This window comes from Camelina sativa, chromosome 8 (assembly GCF_030686135.1).
Source record: "Camelina sativa cultivar CO46 ecotype springtype chromosome 8, ASM3068613v1".
In the NCBI taxonomy this organism is placed as follows: Eukaryota; Viridiplantae; Streptophyta; class Magnoliopsida; order Brassicales; family Brassicaceae; genus Camelina; species Camelina sativa.
The window spans coordinates 27,971,922-27,988,192 of record NC_141887.1 but is presented as its reverse complement, the minus strand read 5'-3'; the positions used below and the strand labels follow the sequence as shown (position 1 = coordinate 27,988,192).

Below are 16,271 nucleotides of genomic sequence, written 5' to 3'. Positions count from 1 at the left end.
ACCAAAATTGTGTTTTTTCAATCGTACTTTCTGGATAATTTTCCAAAAAAATCTGTAGAAAATTTAAATTGTGTGTTTTACACAAAATTGCGATTGTTCATTGTAACGGTTTTTTTGTAAAGTTGCAACTGTTCATTGTAGAGTTGTGTCTATTTAAATATTTGTATCTTTTGAAATCTATATATATTTGTCTGTTTGAATTGTTTTCATTTTTTTTGCCATGACACCAAATAATATAAAATTTCAATCTCAACGGTTTTTACAGCTCTCTAAATTATTCTCTAGCATTCATTCTTTTAAAAGTAAAGAGATTCCTCCAATTATTGATTTAACAAAAGATTTTTGGAAGATGAATCTAATTTACAGCTTTTAGTTAATTTTATACCTAGAGTCTTTTTCCAAGAGTTAAATGGATTATATAATAAGCTTTTGGATTTGACTTTTGAATATGGTAATAAAGATGTCTTCTATTTAAAAGCAGTTTATATGAGTTTGTAGGTATAATCAAGTGCACACACAACAATTGCAATTTTTTGTAGTACCTTTTCGTTAAGGAAATGTTTTTATTTGTTTTTTTTTAAATTCAAACGGTTGTATCTGTTCATTGTAGAGTTGTGTTTTTTCACTATATTTTATTTATATTTTTTCGTCACAACTTTTCGTTTTAATAGGTGCGTCTATTTAAATAGTCATGCTTTTTGAACTCTCTTTATATTTGTCTCATCATCACTAACTAACAAGTTCGTTGACACAAATTTTCCATTTTATGTTGAGTCTAGATAATTGAATATATTCTATAATCTAACTAAAATTTTAGAAATGATTATAGCAATAGAAAAATTTTATACAACTTAATATTGAATTTATAGTTGTGTCTATTTATCTTAACTTTCCATTAAAAAATATTTTAATATCTAAAAATAATAATAACAATCTGAATAAATAAGAACAACAATTGAGACTTTTCGTAGTACTTTTTTGTTAAAAATTGGTTTTATTTGTTCTTTTTTAAAAACTCAAACAATTGTATTTCTTCATTGTAGAGTTGTGTCTTTTCACTGTATTTTATTCATATTTTTTCATCACAACTTTTCGTTCTAATAAGTGTCTCTATTTAAATAGTCATATATATTTTGAACTCTCTATATATTTGTCTCTTCATCAATAACTAACAAATCATTGTTGTTGAAACAAATTTTTAATTTTATTTTAAATCTAAATAATTTGAATATTAATATCTAATATTAAATGTTATTCTATAATTTAACTAAAATTTTAGAAATGATTATAGTAATATAAAAATTTAATAAAACTTAATATAAAATTTACAGTTGTGTCTATTTATCATAACTTTTTGTTAAAAACTATTTTAATATTTAAAATTTATTTTATTTTGTTCTTAAGAGTTGTGTATTTTAATTTTAATTTTCCATTAATACTGTTTCACTCATTATTAAATATATTTTTAATTATAGGTATTTAATAGAAAATTACATTACTCATTATAACCATTACTTCAATATTCTCAGTAAAGATCACTTCGTCATAATGATTTTTTTAGTTGTAGCTCTTTACCATAATTCTTCATAAAAATATTTTATATTTATAATACTTTAAACAATATGTTTTGCAAAGTTGCGTTTATTCTACATAATATTTTTTATTATAAGTTTTCATTTTGATGATTGTGTTTTTAGTAATAGTTTATGTATTCAAACTGTTCTATTACATTCAAATAATTTCATAATGTATAGTTTTAAATTTTAAATTTAATTTTTTTTTCTTCTAAAATACTCTTCCGTGATATCGCGGGGGAGGGGGGGGAGTCTGAGTCTTAGTAGTAGTATTAAACTGACCCCATCATTAGTAGTAGTATTAAAAGTGAAATTACCATAAATTTGTTTTCCTTTGTCTGAGTTCTTTTTAAACGTACCCCATCATTTATTATTTTTTAAAGATAAAACCCGCAAGTAAAAAATTATGCAAACAAAACCCACATTAGAGAGTAAAAGAGCAGACAACCAAATAAAAAAAACATCCACATGTTTAATAGCTTATTAACAAATCACGTTGATCTACAGATTCTTGTCGTCGTACTGATGTTTTATCCCTAATTGAAAAAGCTGACCACAGCTTTTATTGTAGAACTAAAAACCTACCTGCAACCAAATTGTGGTGGAGACGAGTTTCATGTTCTAAACATTATGATAATCAGTATGAGACTTGGTTTGATGTAGTGCTGATAGTGGATTATCATTAGAACAGAGTTATCATGAGTGTTCACGGCCTCCGGCTAATCCAACACTAGATCAATTTCGACCAGTATAGCCACCCCTGGTCCTTGGTCCAAGGACCTGCAAGAATAGATGATCTTTATTACAGAGATTCTCAAACTTTTTCCGTACTTGTTCCTTCCTTGATTGATTTTTTTTGTCCATCTATTACTATCAGGAGGAAACAACTGTTTCCATAAATTGCTATGAGGAACAGTGAGTGATTCCTATTCTTGACTATCAATATACTGGCTAACTGAAGAGTCCCTTTTTTTTTTTGCAACCACTAAATCCTTCATTGACTTTCCTGTTGAGAAAATCAGTCTTCATATAAAACGAGTTCAAGCTTTGACAGTAGTTAGGCAAGCGTAAGTACAATTCGATCATCAGATATAAGATATGGGCCACTAGACATTTTGGCAAGAGCCCCCTGATAAACGGATGCACAACCACAAGTAAGAAACATTCTACACGTCTAATTGACTCATGCAGGCTGTCAAAAAAGAAAAAAGGACTAATTGGCTCTGGCTGACCAAGTTTTCTGTTCCGTGCACAACCATAAGTAAAAAACATTCTACACGTCTAATGCAGGCTGACCAAAAAAAAGGACTAATGGAATAAGACACGTCAATTGGCTCAATCTTTACCATAATCTACAAGTCAATGTCAACTGCCATCAGAAAAGTGATCTTTCCTGAGACATTCTTTCCCATAACTGAACATATATATATATGTGCCTTAACCTTCGACAATAGAAGCCAGGAAAAGTCAGCAGCAATGCACACAATTGGAATCTGTTAAGCTCGTCAGAAAATAATTACCTCCTAATGCTGTTAGCACAGAAATCAGAATCACAGCTTACAGAACGTCTTTGTTTCACTAACTCTGATTCATTAACTTGAAAGAACTAAAGTCTGAAATTTGAGTGCTTTTTTTGATTAAAAAAACTGAAATTTCAAAGGTTACGGGTGCTCTAAACTCATCTCTCCTGTCTTCCCCAATTGAACGATTCACAAGCACTCAAAATCCCTAACCTCAAGGCAAATGTATCGTATCCCCCGTCATCAGGATCCTCCACCCACGAAACCAAAGATGGAGACTTTTCGACATAATAATCATCGTAGAGGAAAAAGTAAAGTCTTTTTCTTTTTAACGGCGGGGGATTACACAGTAGCGGGGCGGCCGGAGGGCGGAGTATCATCAACTCCGGTTTAGCGTGAGATTAGAGTCGAGGAATCTGATTCTCCCGCCCTAGTGACACGGGTCTAAGGTCGGTTAAAAAGCAAGTACGATATTTTCAGTAATTTAAGAAAAAGGATATAATTTTATTAAACTTAAAAAGGAAATATATGAAAGAAGGAAAAAAAAAGAAAAGAAAACTTTAAAAAAGACGAAACGACGACGCTTTGTTCGTCGTTATGCTAATAGCAGAGTATACTCTGGGGCTGGGGGGTACAGATGTTTTTGTGGAAAAACGTGAGCCAACCCCACGTTCCCAAGAAAAAAACAACAACATCAACGTCTTTTACTTTTACACTCTCTCTCTCTCTCTCTCTCTTTATATCTCTGCTTAAAAGCGTTTATTAACTACTCTTTTTTAATTCTCTTATTAATATTGTTTCTAATAAAATCTCATCGAACAAGAAGAAGAAGCAGAGATATTATCTAGTGTTGTTGTTGCTCCTCTGCCTAACTCTCTCTCTCTCTACTGTAAGTTCTTTCTTTCTTTCTCTACTTTGGGATCTTGCGTTTTCCTCCTTCAATGTATAAGTCTTTCTAATTCCATGGGAAAAGATTCGATACCGAATCGTGGGTTTCTTCATCTTTGTTGAAAACTTAATACAGTAAATCTCAATAAAGTTTGTTTTTTTCGCTTTTTTTCTTCTCTCTTTTTATCACTGATGAAAAAAGGTTGCTTTTTTTTTTCTTTTTCTTTTGTTTCTTGTTCGGATGCTTAGAACCTTAAAGTATCAGCAATTTGAGGGATTTTTGTTTTTGTTTTAGATATTTCTAAGCTGACAAGTGAGAAGTGAGAACTCTTTCTTATCTTGAGTTTCTGTCTTTTGTATTTCCAGAATTGCCCCCCCCCTGTTTAACCAAGATGAGCAGAGTTTTCGTAGCGATTCTTCTATGGATGTGTGTGTGGGTTTCTTGTAATGGGGATGGAGACTATGTGTTGTACAAGGACCCCAAACAGACCGTTTCAGATCGAGTTGAGGATTTGTTTGGTAGAATGACTTTGGAAGAGAAGATTGGTCAGATGGTGCAGATTGATAGAAAGGTTGCCACTGTTAACATCATGAGAGATTACTTCATCGGTATGCAAATAACTAATCTTTCTTGCAATTTCTTATTTACTTGGTTGGTTGGTTAATTTTGTTGGTTCTCCAATTTCTCTCATTTTGGGGATATTGAATGGTTTCTTTTGTAAATCAGTCGGTCCAACTGTTATTGTTCAGAATTTTTAGTTGAATTGAGGGTTTCACTCAACTTTAGGCTTACTTTCAGTAGCTCAGTCTCTCACCATCTTGTTATCATTAGAACTAGATAAGCTGAGTAATTTTTCTTGGTATCGAGTGTTTGGATTTGTGAAACTTGAAAATAAAAGATGTTTCTTTGTTTTGTTATGTGCAGGCAGTGTATTGAGTGGTGGTGAGAGTGCTCCACTTCCTGAGGCAACCGCTCAGAATTGGGTTGATATGATCAATGAGTATCAGAAAGGAGCTTTAGTGAGTCGTTTGGGGATTCCTATGATATATGGCATTGATGCCGTTCACGGGCATAACAATGTCTACAACGCTACTATCTTCCCTCACAATGTTGGTCTTGGAGCCACCAGGCAAGTTTTAGCTAAAACGTTTATTTGGTTTTGCATGTTTCCCGTCTCGGATTTTACGAACGCTATCTATATTTCTTCTGCTGATAGATTTGAGTTTCACAGGGATCCTGATCTGGTTAAGAGGATTGGAGCAGCTACTGCAGTCGAAGTCAGAGCCACTGGAATTCCATACACATTTGCTCCTTGCATTGCAGTAAAGTTTCTGTATTCTTGATCCTATAAGTTCTCTTCATATCTTTGGTACTTTGGACATTTGTTAAAGTTGTTTCTCTTTGCTTTAGGTTTGTAGAGATCCAAGATGGGGTAGGTGTTATGAGAGCTACAGCGAGGATCACAAAGTTGTGGAAGACATGACAGATGTCATACTTGGTTTACAAGGAGAGCCTCCTGCCAACTATAAGCATGGCATTCCATTTGTTGGTGGCAGGTAAGGCTTTTGATAATTTGGTTGTGTTATATGAGCCTTACGTAAGTATGTTCTTCCTTTTATGCGTGTTATTGTTTTCAGGGATAAAGTTGCAGCATGTGCCAAGCATTACGTGGGAGATGGTGGGACAACCCGAGGAGTAAATGAGAACAACACGGTGACTGATTTACATGGTCTTCTTAGCGTTCACATGCCTGCTTATGCTGATGCAATATACAAAGGTGTTTCCACAGTCATGGTTTCATATTCGAGCTGGAATGGTGAAAAGATGCATGCAAATACTGAGCTTATCACAGGGTATCTTAAGGGTACCCTTAAGTTTAAGGTCTGCCTACTATTTACCTCAATAGATGTCAATTACAACTTTAATGCACATGCTCTGTGTTCTGGCAGTAGTCTTTCTGAATGAATAAGGCTCTTTCTCCATGTATTTTGTAGAGCCGTGAATAGAACTTTTTATGGAGCGTATGTGAATTCTTATATGAAGGAGTTGATTATGAGTTCTAATTCCAACTTATCATTTCTATGATATGTGCAGGGTTTTGTTATTTCGGATTGGCAAGGTGTTGATAAGATTTCCTCACCACCGCATACGAACTACACAGCTTCCGTCCGAGCTGCAATTCAAGCTGGCATTGATATGGTTTGTGTTTCAAACTTCACAGACATTCCAGGACTTAGATAGGAAGATGTTACTTATGTCTGTGTTAGCTAACGAAATAATATGCAGGTCATGGTCCCCTTCAACTTTACCGAGTTTGTCAATGATCTTACGTCCTTGGTGAAGAACAAAGTAATTCCTGTCACCCGGATTGATGATGCTGTCAGAAGAATCCTGCTTGTCAAGTTCACCATGGGTCTTTTTGAGAACCCTTTGGCTGATTACAGCTTTTCCAATGAACTAGGAAGCCAGGTCAGTTGCCTAATAATCCAGAGCTAGAATCTCTTGCAAGTACTTCCAATCTTGATGGAATCTTTTCAGTTTCTAATAGGCACACAGAGACTTGGCAAGGGAGGCTGTTAGGAAATCCCTTGTGCTGCTGAAAAACGGGAACAAAACCAATCCTATGCTCCCACTTCCCAGAAAGACTTCGAAGATCCTAGTCGCTGGCACTCACGCTAATAATTTGGGTTATCAGTGTGGTGGTTGGACCATGACATGGCAAGGATTTAGCGGTAACAAGAACACGAGGGGTACGTTGTGCAACTCTTATTGCAGATTATACAATTGCTATCATCATGTCTGTGACTGTTTATGCTGTGAAACAAATAGCTTTGATGAAAGACATAGTTGATAAACATTTCAGCAACTAATATGTCTTTTTATGTTCAGGGACTACACTTCTTGGCGCTGTAAAATCAGCTGTTGATCAAAGCACTGAAGTTGTCTTCCGCGAAGATCCAGATGCTGAATTCATCAAATCGAACAACTTTGCTTATGCAATCGTTGCTGTTGGTGAACCTACATATGCAGAGACAGCTGGAGATAGCGACAAGCTAACTATGCTGGAACCAGGTCCAGCGATTATTAGCTCCACTTGTCAGGCTGTCAAGTGTGTGGTTGTGGTTATTTCAGGCAGACCGCTTGTGATGGAACCTTATATTGCCTCCATTGAGGCATTGGTTGCAGCGTGGCTACCAGGAACAGAAGGACAAGGTATAACTGATGCTCTTTTTGGGGACCATGGCTTCAGTGGAAAACTTCCTGTTACATGGTTCAGAAACACAGAGCAGTTGCCTATGAGCTATGGAGATTCACATTATGACCCACTCTTTGCTTATGGGTCTGGTCTTGAAACCGAATCTGTTGAAAGCATTGTTGCTAGGTAGAATGCTTCACACAGCTTCTTGTTCCATCGTTTCAGTATGCTCTGACACAAGATTTTGATTCTTAGCCCCTTATTTTGGTTGTAAACAGGTCAACCTCAGGTTCTGCTACTAGCGCAAAGCCTTGCTTAATCACAGTCCTTGTATCTGCTACAATTTGTCTATTTCTCTTCCCAAGGTATCATCACCAGTCTCAACTTCGTTTTTGATATCTCTTCATAAACTGGTAGAATCTGACACGTCTGAGTTAACTTTCTTTTTGTTCTTAAGCCGAGTTCTGAGAAGATAAAAGCTACAAAAGCTTGGAGTAGATAATTCTTTCGGTTATCTGATCCTGGAGGTTTTATTTTTCGTAACGTAGTTTTGTTCTTCTAGCCTAGCAAAAGAGATCCTGAATCTTTGTCATGTTATGTTCAGAGTTATTGCAACCTGGAACATCTTGAAATATTTGAACTGGAACGTTCTTCTATTTAGGTTCTTCAAATTCTACAGACTGTTCGCTTCCTTCAATCCATCATTCTTGAAAATAAATTAAATTTACGTTGTGGAAAATAATGGTAATCTTGGTAAACAAAAGAGAAGAAGGTATAAATATCTCAACTGATCAATACTCAGAAGTGACGTCATTAGGATAGAAGACATAAACAAACTTGTGAAGAAAGCAAGAACAATATGCTTTCTTTGTAAGAGAAGAAACATATGATGACCTGAGACTAAAGAAGAGATTTTGACGAACAGAAAACATAGCCGCAAAACTAGGAATATCCATTGCATAACATAAGAGAAAATGGCTAAGTATTGCGGAAATCCAAAGACTTATATATATGCAGAGCAATACACCTTACTAATATTATCAAAGCTCAAATTAGCCAATTCAGAAGTGATCATCAGAAAGAAAGAAAGGAAGAAAAAGAAGTATATATAATGGCAGCCAGACAGCAACAGAAAAGACCAGGCTTCGGGGTTCAGTACGAGGATCTTGTCCCCAAATCCGAATGGAAAGATGAACCTGAAGCCACAATTCTCACAATTGATCTTCCAGGTTGGTATTTAGAGATAATATTTTTGGGATATATTGGACTAATTATGGTGGTTTAATTCTGATGTGAATTGGTTTTTTAAAGGTTTTGCAAAGGAGCAAGTAAAGGTGACATATGTGCACACCACGAAGATGATAAGAGTCACCGGAGAACGTCCTTTGGCTGATCGGAGATGGAGCCGTTTCAACGAGGTGTTCACTGTTCCACAGAATTGTCTAGTAGATAAGATCCATGGGAGTTTCAAGAACAATGTCCTCACCATCACCTTGCCTAAGGAGACGATCACCAAGGTGGCTAATCTTCCGGAAGCTTCTAAAACCGAGGCTGCAGCTCTGGAGAAGGTGGCGAGGCTAGAGGAGAAGAGGTTGTTGGAAGAATCTAAAAGGAAAGAGAAGGAAGAGGAAGAAGCTAGGAAGAAGAAGCAGCAGCTTCTGGAAGAGAAAGAGGGGCTAATTAGGAAGCTGCAAGAAGAAGCTAAAGCAAAGGAGGAGGCTGAAATGAGGAAGCTTCAAGCAGAAGCTAAAGCAAAAGAAATGGCCGAGGCAAGAAAGCTTCAAGAAGAAGTTGAAGCAAAAGAGAAATACGAGCAAAAGAAGTTCGAGGAGAAGAAGCTTGAGGAAATGAAGCTTGTGGAAGAAGCTAAACTAAAGAAGATCAATGAGAGAAAGTCTGTTGATGTTAGTGGAGGAAAAGAGAAGATACTACTAAAGCCAGAAGAGAGGAAGCTTCCAGAAGTGGTCTATACAAAATCGGGGCATGTGTCTAGCCCCAAATCCGAGTCTAGGTCTGGTCTCAAGCCCGGGTTAGGAGGAGTAGGCGAGGTGGTGAAATCAGCGGAAGAAAAATTTGGATCCTTGGTGGAAAAGGAAAAGAAAATGGGGAAAGGGATAATGGAGAAAATAAGGAGGAAAGAGATAACAAGTGAAGAGAAGAAGTTGATGATGAATGTAGGAGTGGCTGCTCTTGTTATCTTTGCTCTTGGAGCTTATGTCTCTTATACCTTTTGCTCTTCATCTCCTTCTTCTTCATCTTCTTCGTCGTCGTCTCCTTCTTCTTCATCATCTTCTACCAAACCAGAATGAGATCTCTTAAAAGAAGAAGTTGTGTCATATGTGAACTGAAAAATGTATATTATATACTTTGTAACTGTGATATATTCTGAAATCTAATAAAGTTTGGTGATGTCATGTATTCAAGACATGTAATAAGCACAAAATTCTTCTTCAATTTTATAACTTCACATCCATTAAGACAATTAACATTATATGTTTTTTTAGGGGTATCATTTAAACATAATGAAATAACGAGGACCATATATTAATTTTTCAATTAAACAAAAATAGCTATCCTGGTCCAAAACAATTTAACAGTATCACAAAACCCTAAACCCTTTAGATTCGAAGACAGAGAGACCTGAAAGCTTACTCCTTTCGATCTTCTGTGACTATTAATCTCAGTCTGGGAGAGAACCCAGTTGAATTGGGCACTGAGAGAATCAGAAAGTAACCTCATTTGCCGGAGAACGGGGAAGTAGAGACGAGGAAGACGGCGAGGTTAAGAACCATGCCTCATCGTCCATTTCGCTTTCTACAATGCGTTTCACAAAACGAATAAGCCTCCTCTTGGGGCAGACGACCAAGATTCATAGTCGTTCTCTATTGGGAAATCCATCTTTACACAGGGCTTTTACCGTTGGTCCGGTTTCTAACTCGCCGGCGTTTCTGATTTCGAGTCGCAGTGGTGATGGTGTCACGGGATTGTTCTACCCAAGACATCGTCGTTTCATTGGTCACACTGCGGAACAGTTCTCCGATGATGAATACGAGTGTGAATTCGAGGAACATAAGGTTCGTGTTTTGGTAAATTGTTTAGATAAATGGAATTAATCAGCCAGTTAGATTACTCGGATTGGATTTGTGTCGATCTCTGGAGTATAAAGTTTCTCTCAAAATGGAAACTTTAGGTGTTTGTGAGGATGGAACGCTACATAGATAGATAACTTTGTCGATAAAATTGTTTAGTGGAATGACTATTTAAATGAGAGCTTGATCCTTTTTACTTGGGAAATGACTTGATACATGGCGTGAACTGGTTTATAATAGGCTTCATCTTCTGTGGCCAATGTTGATGAGTGGAAGTGGAAGTTAAGTATTCTGTTGGCCAATGGTAGCGAACAAGAAATTGTTTCCAGAGACAAAAGGGATCGAAGGGATTATGAGCAGATTTCAAATCTTGCCAAGAGAATGGGACTGTACAGGTATATAAGTAGATCTTTATTTGGTCAATAACATGTTTCTTATCATACACTATGGGCTAACATGATTCTTGTTTCTTTGGATTATTGGTTCCAACTTAACAGTGAAATTTACGGGAAAGTGGTGGTTGCAAGCAAGGTTCCTCTTCCCAACTACCGGCCAGATTTGGATGATAAGCGACCACAACGGGAGGTAACTTTTCCTCTCTTGATTTACCAAAATGATAAGGCACACTTTATTTTTACTTTTATGCTACATCTGTAATGCATCTCCTCGTGCAGGTGGTACTTCCTTTGAGTTTGCAAAGAAGGGTAGAGGGACTTCTCCAGGAACACCTTGATAGACAGCAGCTACTCTCAGGAAAGGCTAATGAAGGTGTAGCTGATTCTCAACCTCCTAAACAGACTGAAGAACTTCCTGATGAGAGTTCTGATTCGTTTCTCGATGGTTCTGTTATGGAAAAGGTACTTCAGAGGAGGAGTATGCGGATGCGCAATATGCAGAGAGCCTGGCAGGTATTGTTAAATCATCTTTACCTCGTTCCTCTTCTAAATTCATCAAAGCGTTTTTACTAAGGCAATAGTTGTTTGGTTGGATATTAGGAATCCCCTGTGGGAAGGACGATGCTGGAATTCCGGAAATCTTTGCCTTCATTTAAGGACAAAGAAAGACTTCTTCAAGCTATTGCTCGAAACCAGGTGAAATTTTAGAGATGAGAATCTTTGACTGTGATTGGAAATTCGTTTTGTTGTACGTCTTTGACTGTCAAAATTCTCAGGTAATAGTTGTATCTGGGGAGACTGGATGTGGTAAGACAACTCAACTTCCACAATACATTTTGGAATCAGAGATAGAATCTGGTCGAGGAGCATTCTGCAACATCATTTGTACACAACCTAGGAGAATATCTGCCATGGCAGTTTCAGAAAGAGTGTCAGCTGAGAGAGGAGAACCTCTCGGTGAAACGGTTAGCCAAGATGCTTAAGCTTTCATTTGAGCACAAATTCGAATGCTGTCTGATTACTCCAACGAACACTAAAAATTTGTTTAAAGATGCTTGTTTGTTAATGATTTCATACCTAACAGAGATTTTTTTGATAGGTTGGGTTTAAAGTTCGGCTAGAAGGTATGAGAGGGAAAAATACCCATCTTCTATTTTGTACAAGTGGTATCCTACTTAGACGTCTGCTTAGTGATCGCAATTTGAATGGTGTAACACATGTATTTGTTGATGAAATCCATGAAAGGGGCATGAATGAAGGTACGTATTCTATATATCTAATGTTTAGGTTTCTGCAAATGGAGTCTCATAATTGTTTATCCCGCTCGCTTCTTGGTTGCAGATTTCTTAATTATAGTGTTAAAGGAGCTTCTTCCACGGCGTCCAGATCTGAGATTGATTCTCATGAGTGCCACTTTAAATGCTGAACTCTTTTCTAATTATTATGGAGGGGCACCAACCATTCACATTCCTGTAAGACAATGTTCTTCCTCAATGAGTCTTGATACTCTGGATATTCAGTACGCTTTCCTATTTCAAAATAGTTCTTTGTCAAGCCTTGAATGTATGTATATATATATTTTCAGGGCTTCACACATCCAGTGAAGGCACATTTTTTGGAGGATGTACTCGAAATAACGGGATATAAGTTGACCTCTTTCAACCAAGTTGATGACTATGGTCAAGAAAAGACGTGGAAAACGCAAAAACAGTTAATGCCTCGCAAAAGAAAAAACCAGATCACTACTCTTGTTGAGGTACGTAGCTAAATTTTGTACATAAAGTGGAAGTTCCTTAGAATTAAAGTTTCAAGCTTCATATGACAGGGAAATGGTAATCTGCTAATTTGCCAGTCTTAGTAGCTAATTACTGATCTATGAAGTACGTTCGCTGAACAGACTTCAACAATCGTTCTTTAAAATTGCAGGATGCTCTCACCAAGTCAAATTTTGAAAGCTATAACTCTAGGACACGTGATTCACTTTCGTCTTGGATGCCTGACTGCATAGGATTTAATCTCATTGAGGCTGTTCTCTGTCACATCTGCCGAAAAGAACGTCCAGGTGCTGTATTAGTATTTTTGACAGGATGGGATGATATCAGATCCCTGAGCGACCAAATCAAAGCCCATCCTCTCTTGGGGGATCCCAATAGGGTCTTACTATTGATGTGCCACGGCTCAATGGCAACTGCTGAACAGGTTGATTTATCTCTTCATGTGTAACTTTGTTTCCTTTCAGTTTGAGTTGTTACCCTGGAGAAGTAGTAATTGTAACTTATTTAACATGTGTCCCTCCATTTCTTGATTTCTCTCTTTACATCTTTCTTCGATATATCTGCAGAGACTCATTTTTGAGAGAGCACCTCCTAATATTCGAAAAATTGTTCTTGCTACAAACATGGCAGAAGCTAGTATTACAATAAACGATGTAGTTTTTGTGGTTGACTGTGGCAAAGCAAAAGAAACCACCTACGATGCTTTGAACAATACACCTTGTTTGCTACCCTCCTGGATTTCTCAAGCTTCTGCTCGACAGGTGAATTCATTATGCTAAAACCTATGGCACAATCTTTCTTATGTTTTCCACTGTTCTTGTAATTCTGTTCACAACATTGACTCCTTAAAATGATTTGATTGCATGATTACCGTTGCTGCAATTTCAAAAACATCTATTTTGCTTTCTGGTGCATCTTTTGATATCTATAAAGCTTTCTCATTTGATATACCCAACATTTCTCTCTATTTGGCCTTCAGAGAAGAGGAAGAGCTGGGCGTCTGCTTCCCGGAGAATGCTATCACTTGTACCCCAGATGCGTCTATGATGCTTTTGCGGAGTATCAACTACCTGAACTTCTGAGAACTCCTTTAAACTCTCTTTGCCTGCAAATTAAAAGTCTTCAGGTTGATAGCATTGCAGAATTCTTGTCAGCTGCACTTCAGGCTCCGGAGTCTTTGGCTGTAAGTGACAGATATTTTGGCAATTATCATGTTACTAGTAACAAGTTTGATTGATTATCAGAATCTTTCTATATGGATAATTTGATTCAAATTGTCTTGAGACTAGACCAAATAACTGGAATATCATGACAGGTTCAAAATGCTATTGGATTCCTGAAAATGATTGGAGCACTGGATGAAAAGGAAAATCTAACGGATCTTGGTTTGTGTTCTAAGTGCTGAAAAAATAAAGTTTCAATTTTTTTCTTATACCTACATGTATCATGACTGACTTTCCTACTTGCTTTCTTTTTGACCTGTTGTAACTAGGAAAACTCTTATCGATTCTCCCCGTTGATCCCAAGCTGGGGAAAATGCTGATAATGGGTGCCATCTTCCGCTGCTTTGATCCGATCCTGACAATTGTATCAGGGCTCAGTGTCAGAGACCCTTTCCTTCTACCTCAAGACAAAAAGGACGTAAGTGCAAGGACTCGTGCTCATTTTTATCATGATGTATAGTGATTGGTTGATTAATTGGCAAATATTTGTTCTTAAACATAAATTAAAGAACATCTGATGATGATTCCTTGTTTCATTATAGTTAGCTTTATCAGCCAAGTTGAGATTCTCCGCCAAAGACTACAGTGACCATATGGCACTTGTTCGTGCCTTTGAAGGGTGGAAAGATGCTGAAAGGGAAGGATCGGCTTATGAGTTCTGTTGGAGGAATTTCCTGTCAGCTCAGACGCTTCAGGCAATACATTCGCTGAGGAAGCAGTTCAACTATATTCTGAAAGAAGCTGGATTAGTACATGATGATTCAGCTCTCAACAACAAGCTAAGTCACAACCAGTCCCTGGTTCGTGCTATCATTTGCTCTGGCCTATTCCCCGGAATAGCATCTGTTGTGGTAAGTCTAAGGTACCTATGTCTCTGGCTAAGTCTCTGGCTAAGTCTCCTTTCTTCTGTCAGAGGGTTCGGTGAAATTACATATTGTCCTTCTTCTTTGCACAGCACAGAGAGACTTCCATGTCATTTAAAACAATGGATGATGGCCAAGTATCACTATACGCGGTTGGTCTCTTCAATCATATTTCCCAAAACCATTGGTTAAATCTCTCGATACAGCCATTGTTTATATAAATGGTTTTTTTACGATTCCTATGTTTCAGAATTCTGTTAATTCACGGTTCCCAACAATTCCGTACCCTTGGCTAGTCTTTGGAGAGAAAGTAAAGGTCAATGCTGTGCTCATACGGGACTCCACTGGTGTCCCTGATTCCAGTTTGATCCTTTTTGGTGGTGCACTGAGCACTGGAGTACAGGTGATTTTCCTCATTATCCTCTCTTTAACCGTTACACGAGTCAGATTCTGGAATATTCTGGGATTGAATGGGTTGAATCTCGTGTTGTTTCCAGGTGGGACATCTTAAAATGCTTGACGGGTACATTGATTTCTTCATGGATCCGAATTTGGCTGATTCCTACGTAAAGCTGAAGGAAGAACTAGATAAGCTTCTTCAAAGAAAGGCGAGTTTTTTCAACTTCATTAGGAAAAAAGTTTGTAGTGCAGCTCTTTAACACCTTTAGTATCCATCTTTTCGGTTTGCAGCTTGAAGATCCAAGCATGGACATACACAAAGAAGGAAAGTACCTCATGCTTGCAGTTCAAGAGCTCGTTGCTGGAGACCAATGCGAAGGTAGATTTGTCTTTGGCCGTGACACAAAGAGGCCAAGCCAACCGCAAATAGGAGAGAACAAACACTCCAAAGACGGGACAAACCCAAAGAGTCTCCTTCAGACACTTTTGATGAGAGCGGGACACTCGCCTCCGAAGTACAAGACAAAACATCTAAAGACAAACGAATTTAGAGCACTTGTGGAGTTTAAAGGGATGCAGTTCGTCGGTAAACCTCAGAGGAACAAAACGCTGGCTGAGAAAGATGCAGCTGTTGAGGCCTTAGCTTGGTTGACTCATACCTCTGATAATAGTAGTACAGGCCAGCACAATGAGGATGCAGATTCACCACCTGATGTAACTGATAACATGCTGAAACTCCTGGGAGGACGGCGTAGGCGGTCCAAGGGAAAATAATTGAATCTCTCTCTGTAGGTTTTTTTTGTGTATTTGTTGTGCCTTTGGACGATCTCAGATCCCAAAGTGATAGTAGTATACATACTTAGGAGACAAAACAATAGTATAGGGTTTATTAACATAAAAATCCGGAATTTCAGGGGATTTTGAAGTATTTTTAAAAATAATTGGAGCATTTATCATCTGAAATACATTTTGATGAGAAAGAAAAAAAAAAGATTCTATTATTCAAAATGCACTATTATTAGTTATCTAAAACACTCGAAAAAATCAGTTGAAGTATATTAAAAAAAAAAAGTGAAAAATACGTTGGTGGTTTCCATTAATCATAATTGTCTTATATTTGATAGTGTGGTTTTAAGAATTAAGGAAAAAATCGTTGTTGGTTTCTAAATGGTATTTGTATTTCACACCAAAATCATATTAATAAACTTTAAAAAGGAGCACGTGGATTTAGGAACAAGGAAAACACGTTTTTGGGTTTCCAAATCTCATTTATTTCCTTTTTTCTTTAATGGTCTATCCACCGTCAGATCTAAAATTACAATTACATCTAACGGCTGTAAATAGAAAG

General features: G+C 37.2%; 3 protein-coding genes across 5 annotated transcripts; all 3 read left to right on the top strand.

Moving 5' to 3' along the window:
- Nucleotides 1-3,685: 3,685 nt before the first annotated feature.
- Nucleotides 3,686-7,876, top strand: LOC104708630 (uncharacterized). Of its 3 annotated transcripts, none has more exons than XM_019228963.2 (12): nt 3,686-3,983; nt 4,349-4,591; nt 4,908-5,112; nt 5,215-5,305; nt 5,394-5,539; nt 5,621-5,864; nt 6,078-6,182; nt 6,270-6,452; nt 6,532-6,733; nt 6,873-7,365; nt 7,458-7,544; nt 7,637-7,876. In XM_019228963.2, the coding sequence occupies exons 2-12, from the start codon at nt 4,375-4,377 to the stop codon at nt 7,653-7,655; spliced, it is 1,992 nt and encodes a 663-aa protein (XP_019084508.1). In that variant the 5' UTR covers nt 3,686-3,983; nt 4,349-4,374; the 3' UTR covers nt 7,656-7,876. The 3 variants fall into 3 exon arrangements, 1 of the variants encoding a protein (XP_019084508.1); XR_015563801.1 differs by having other exon boundaries at nt 3,724-3,983; nt 6,522-6,733; XR_015563802.1 differs by lacking the exons at nt 6,270-6,452; nt 6,532-6,733 and having other exon boundaries at nt 3,724-3,983.
- A 205-nt stretch (nt 7,877-8,081) lies between these two features.
- Nucleotides 8,082-9,606, top strand: LOC104708629 (inactive protein RESTRICTED TEV MOVEMENT 2). The gene is made up of 2 exons (XM_010425219.3): nt 8,082-8,408; nt 8,491-9,606. Exons 1-2 carry the CDS (start codon nt 8,291-8,293, stop codon nt 9,486-9,488), a joined length of 1,116 nt encoding a protein of 371 aa, XP_010423521.1. The 5' UTR covers nt 8,082-8,290; the 3' UTR covers nt 9,489-9,606.
- A 127-nt stretch (nt 9,607-9,733) lies between these two features.
- On the top strand, nt 9,734-15,886 carry LOC104709938 (DExH-box ATP-dependent RNA helicase DExH3). Its single transcript, XM_087461564.1, has 19 exons — nt 9,734-10,253; nt 10,509-10,663; nt 10,766-10,853; nt 10,943-11,176; nt 11,264-11,359; nt 11,440-11,628; nt 11,763-11,922; nt 12,005-12,135; nt 12,249-12,419; nt 12,590-12,862; nt 13,005-13,199; nt 13,418-13,621; nt 13,754-13,823; nt 13,931-14,079; nt 14,204-14,512; nt 14,617-14,676; nt 14,775-14,927; nt 15,022-15,132; nt 15,215-15,886. Exons 1-19 carry the CDS (start codon nt 9,999-10,001, stop codon nt 15,695-15,697), a joined length of 3,486 nt encoding a protein of 1,161 aa, XP_087317690.1. The 5' UTR covers nt 9,734-9,998; the 3' UTR covers nt 15,698-15,886.
- The last annotated feature ends 385 nt before the right edge of the window (nt 15,887-16,271 follow it).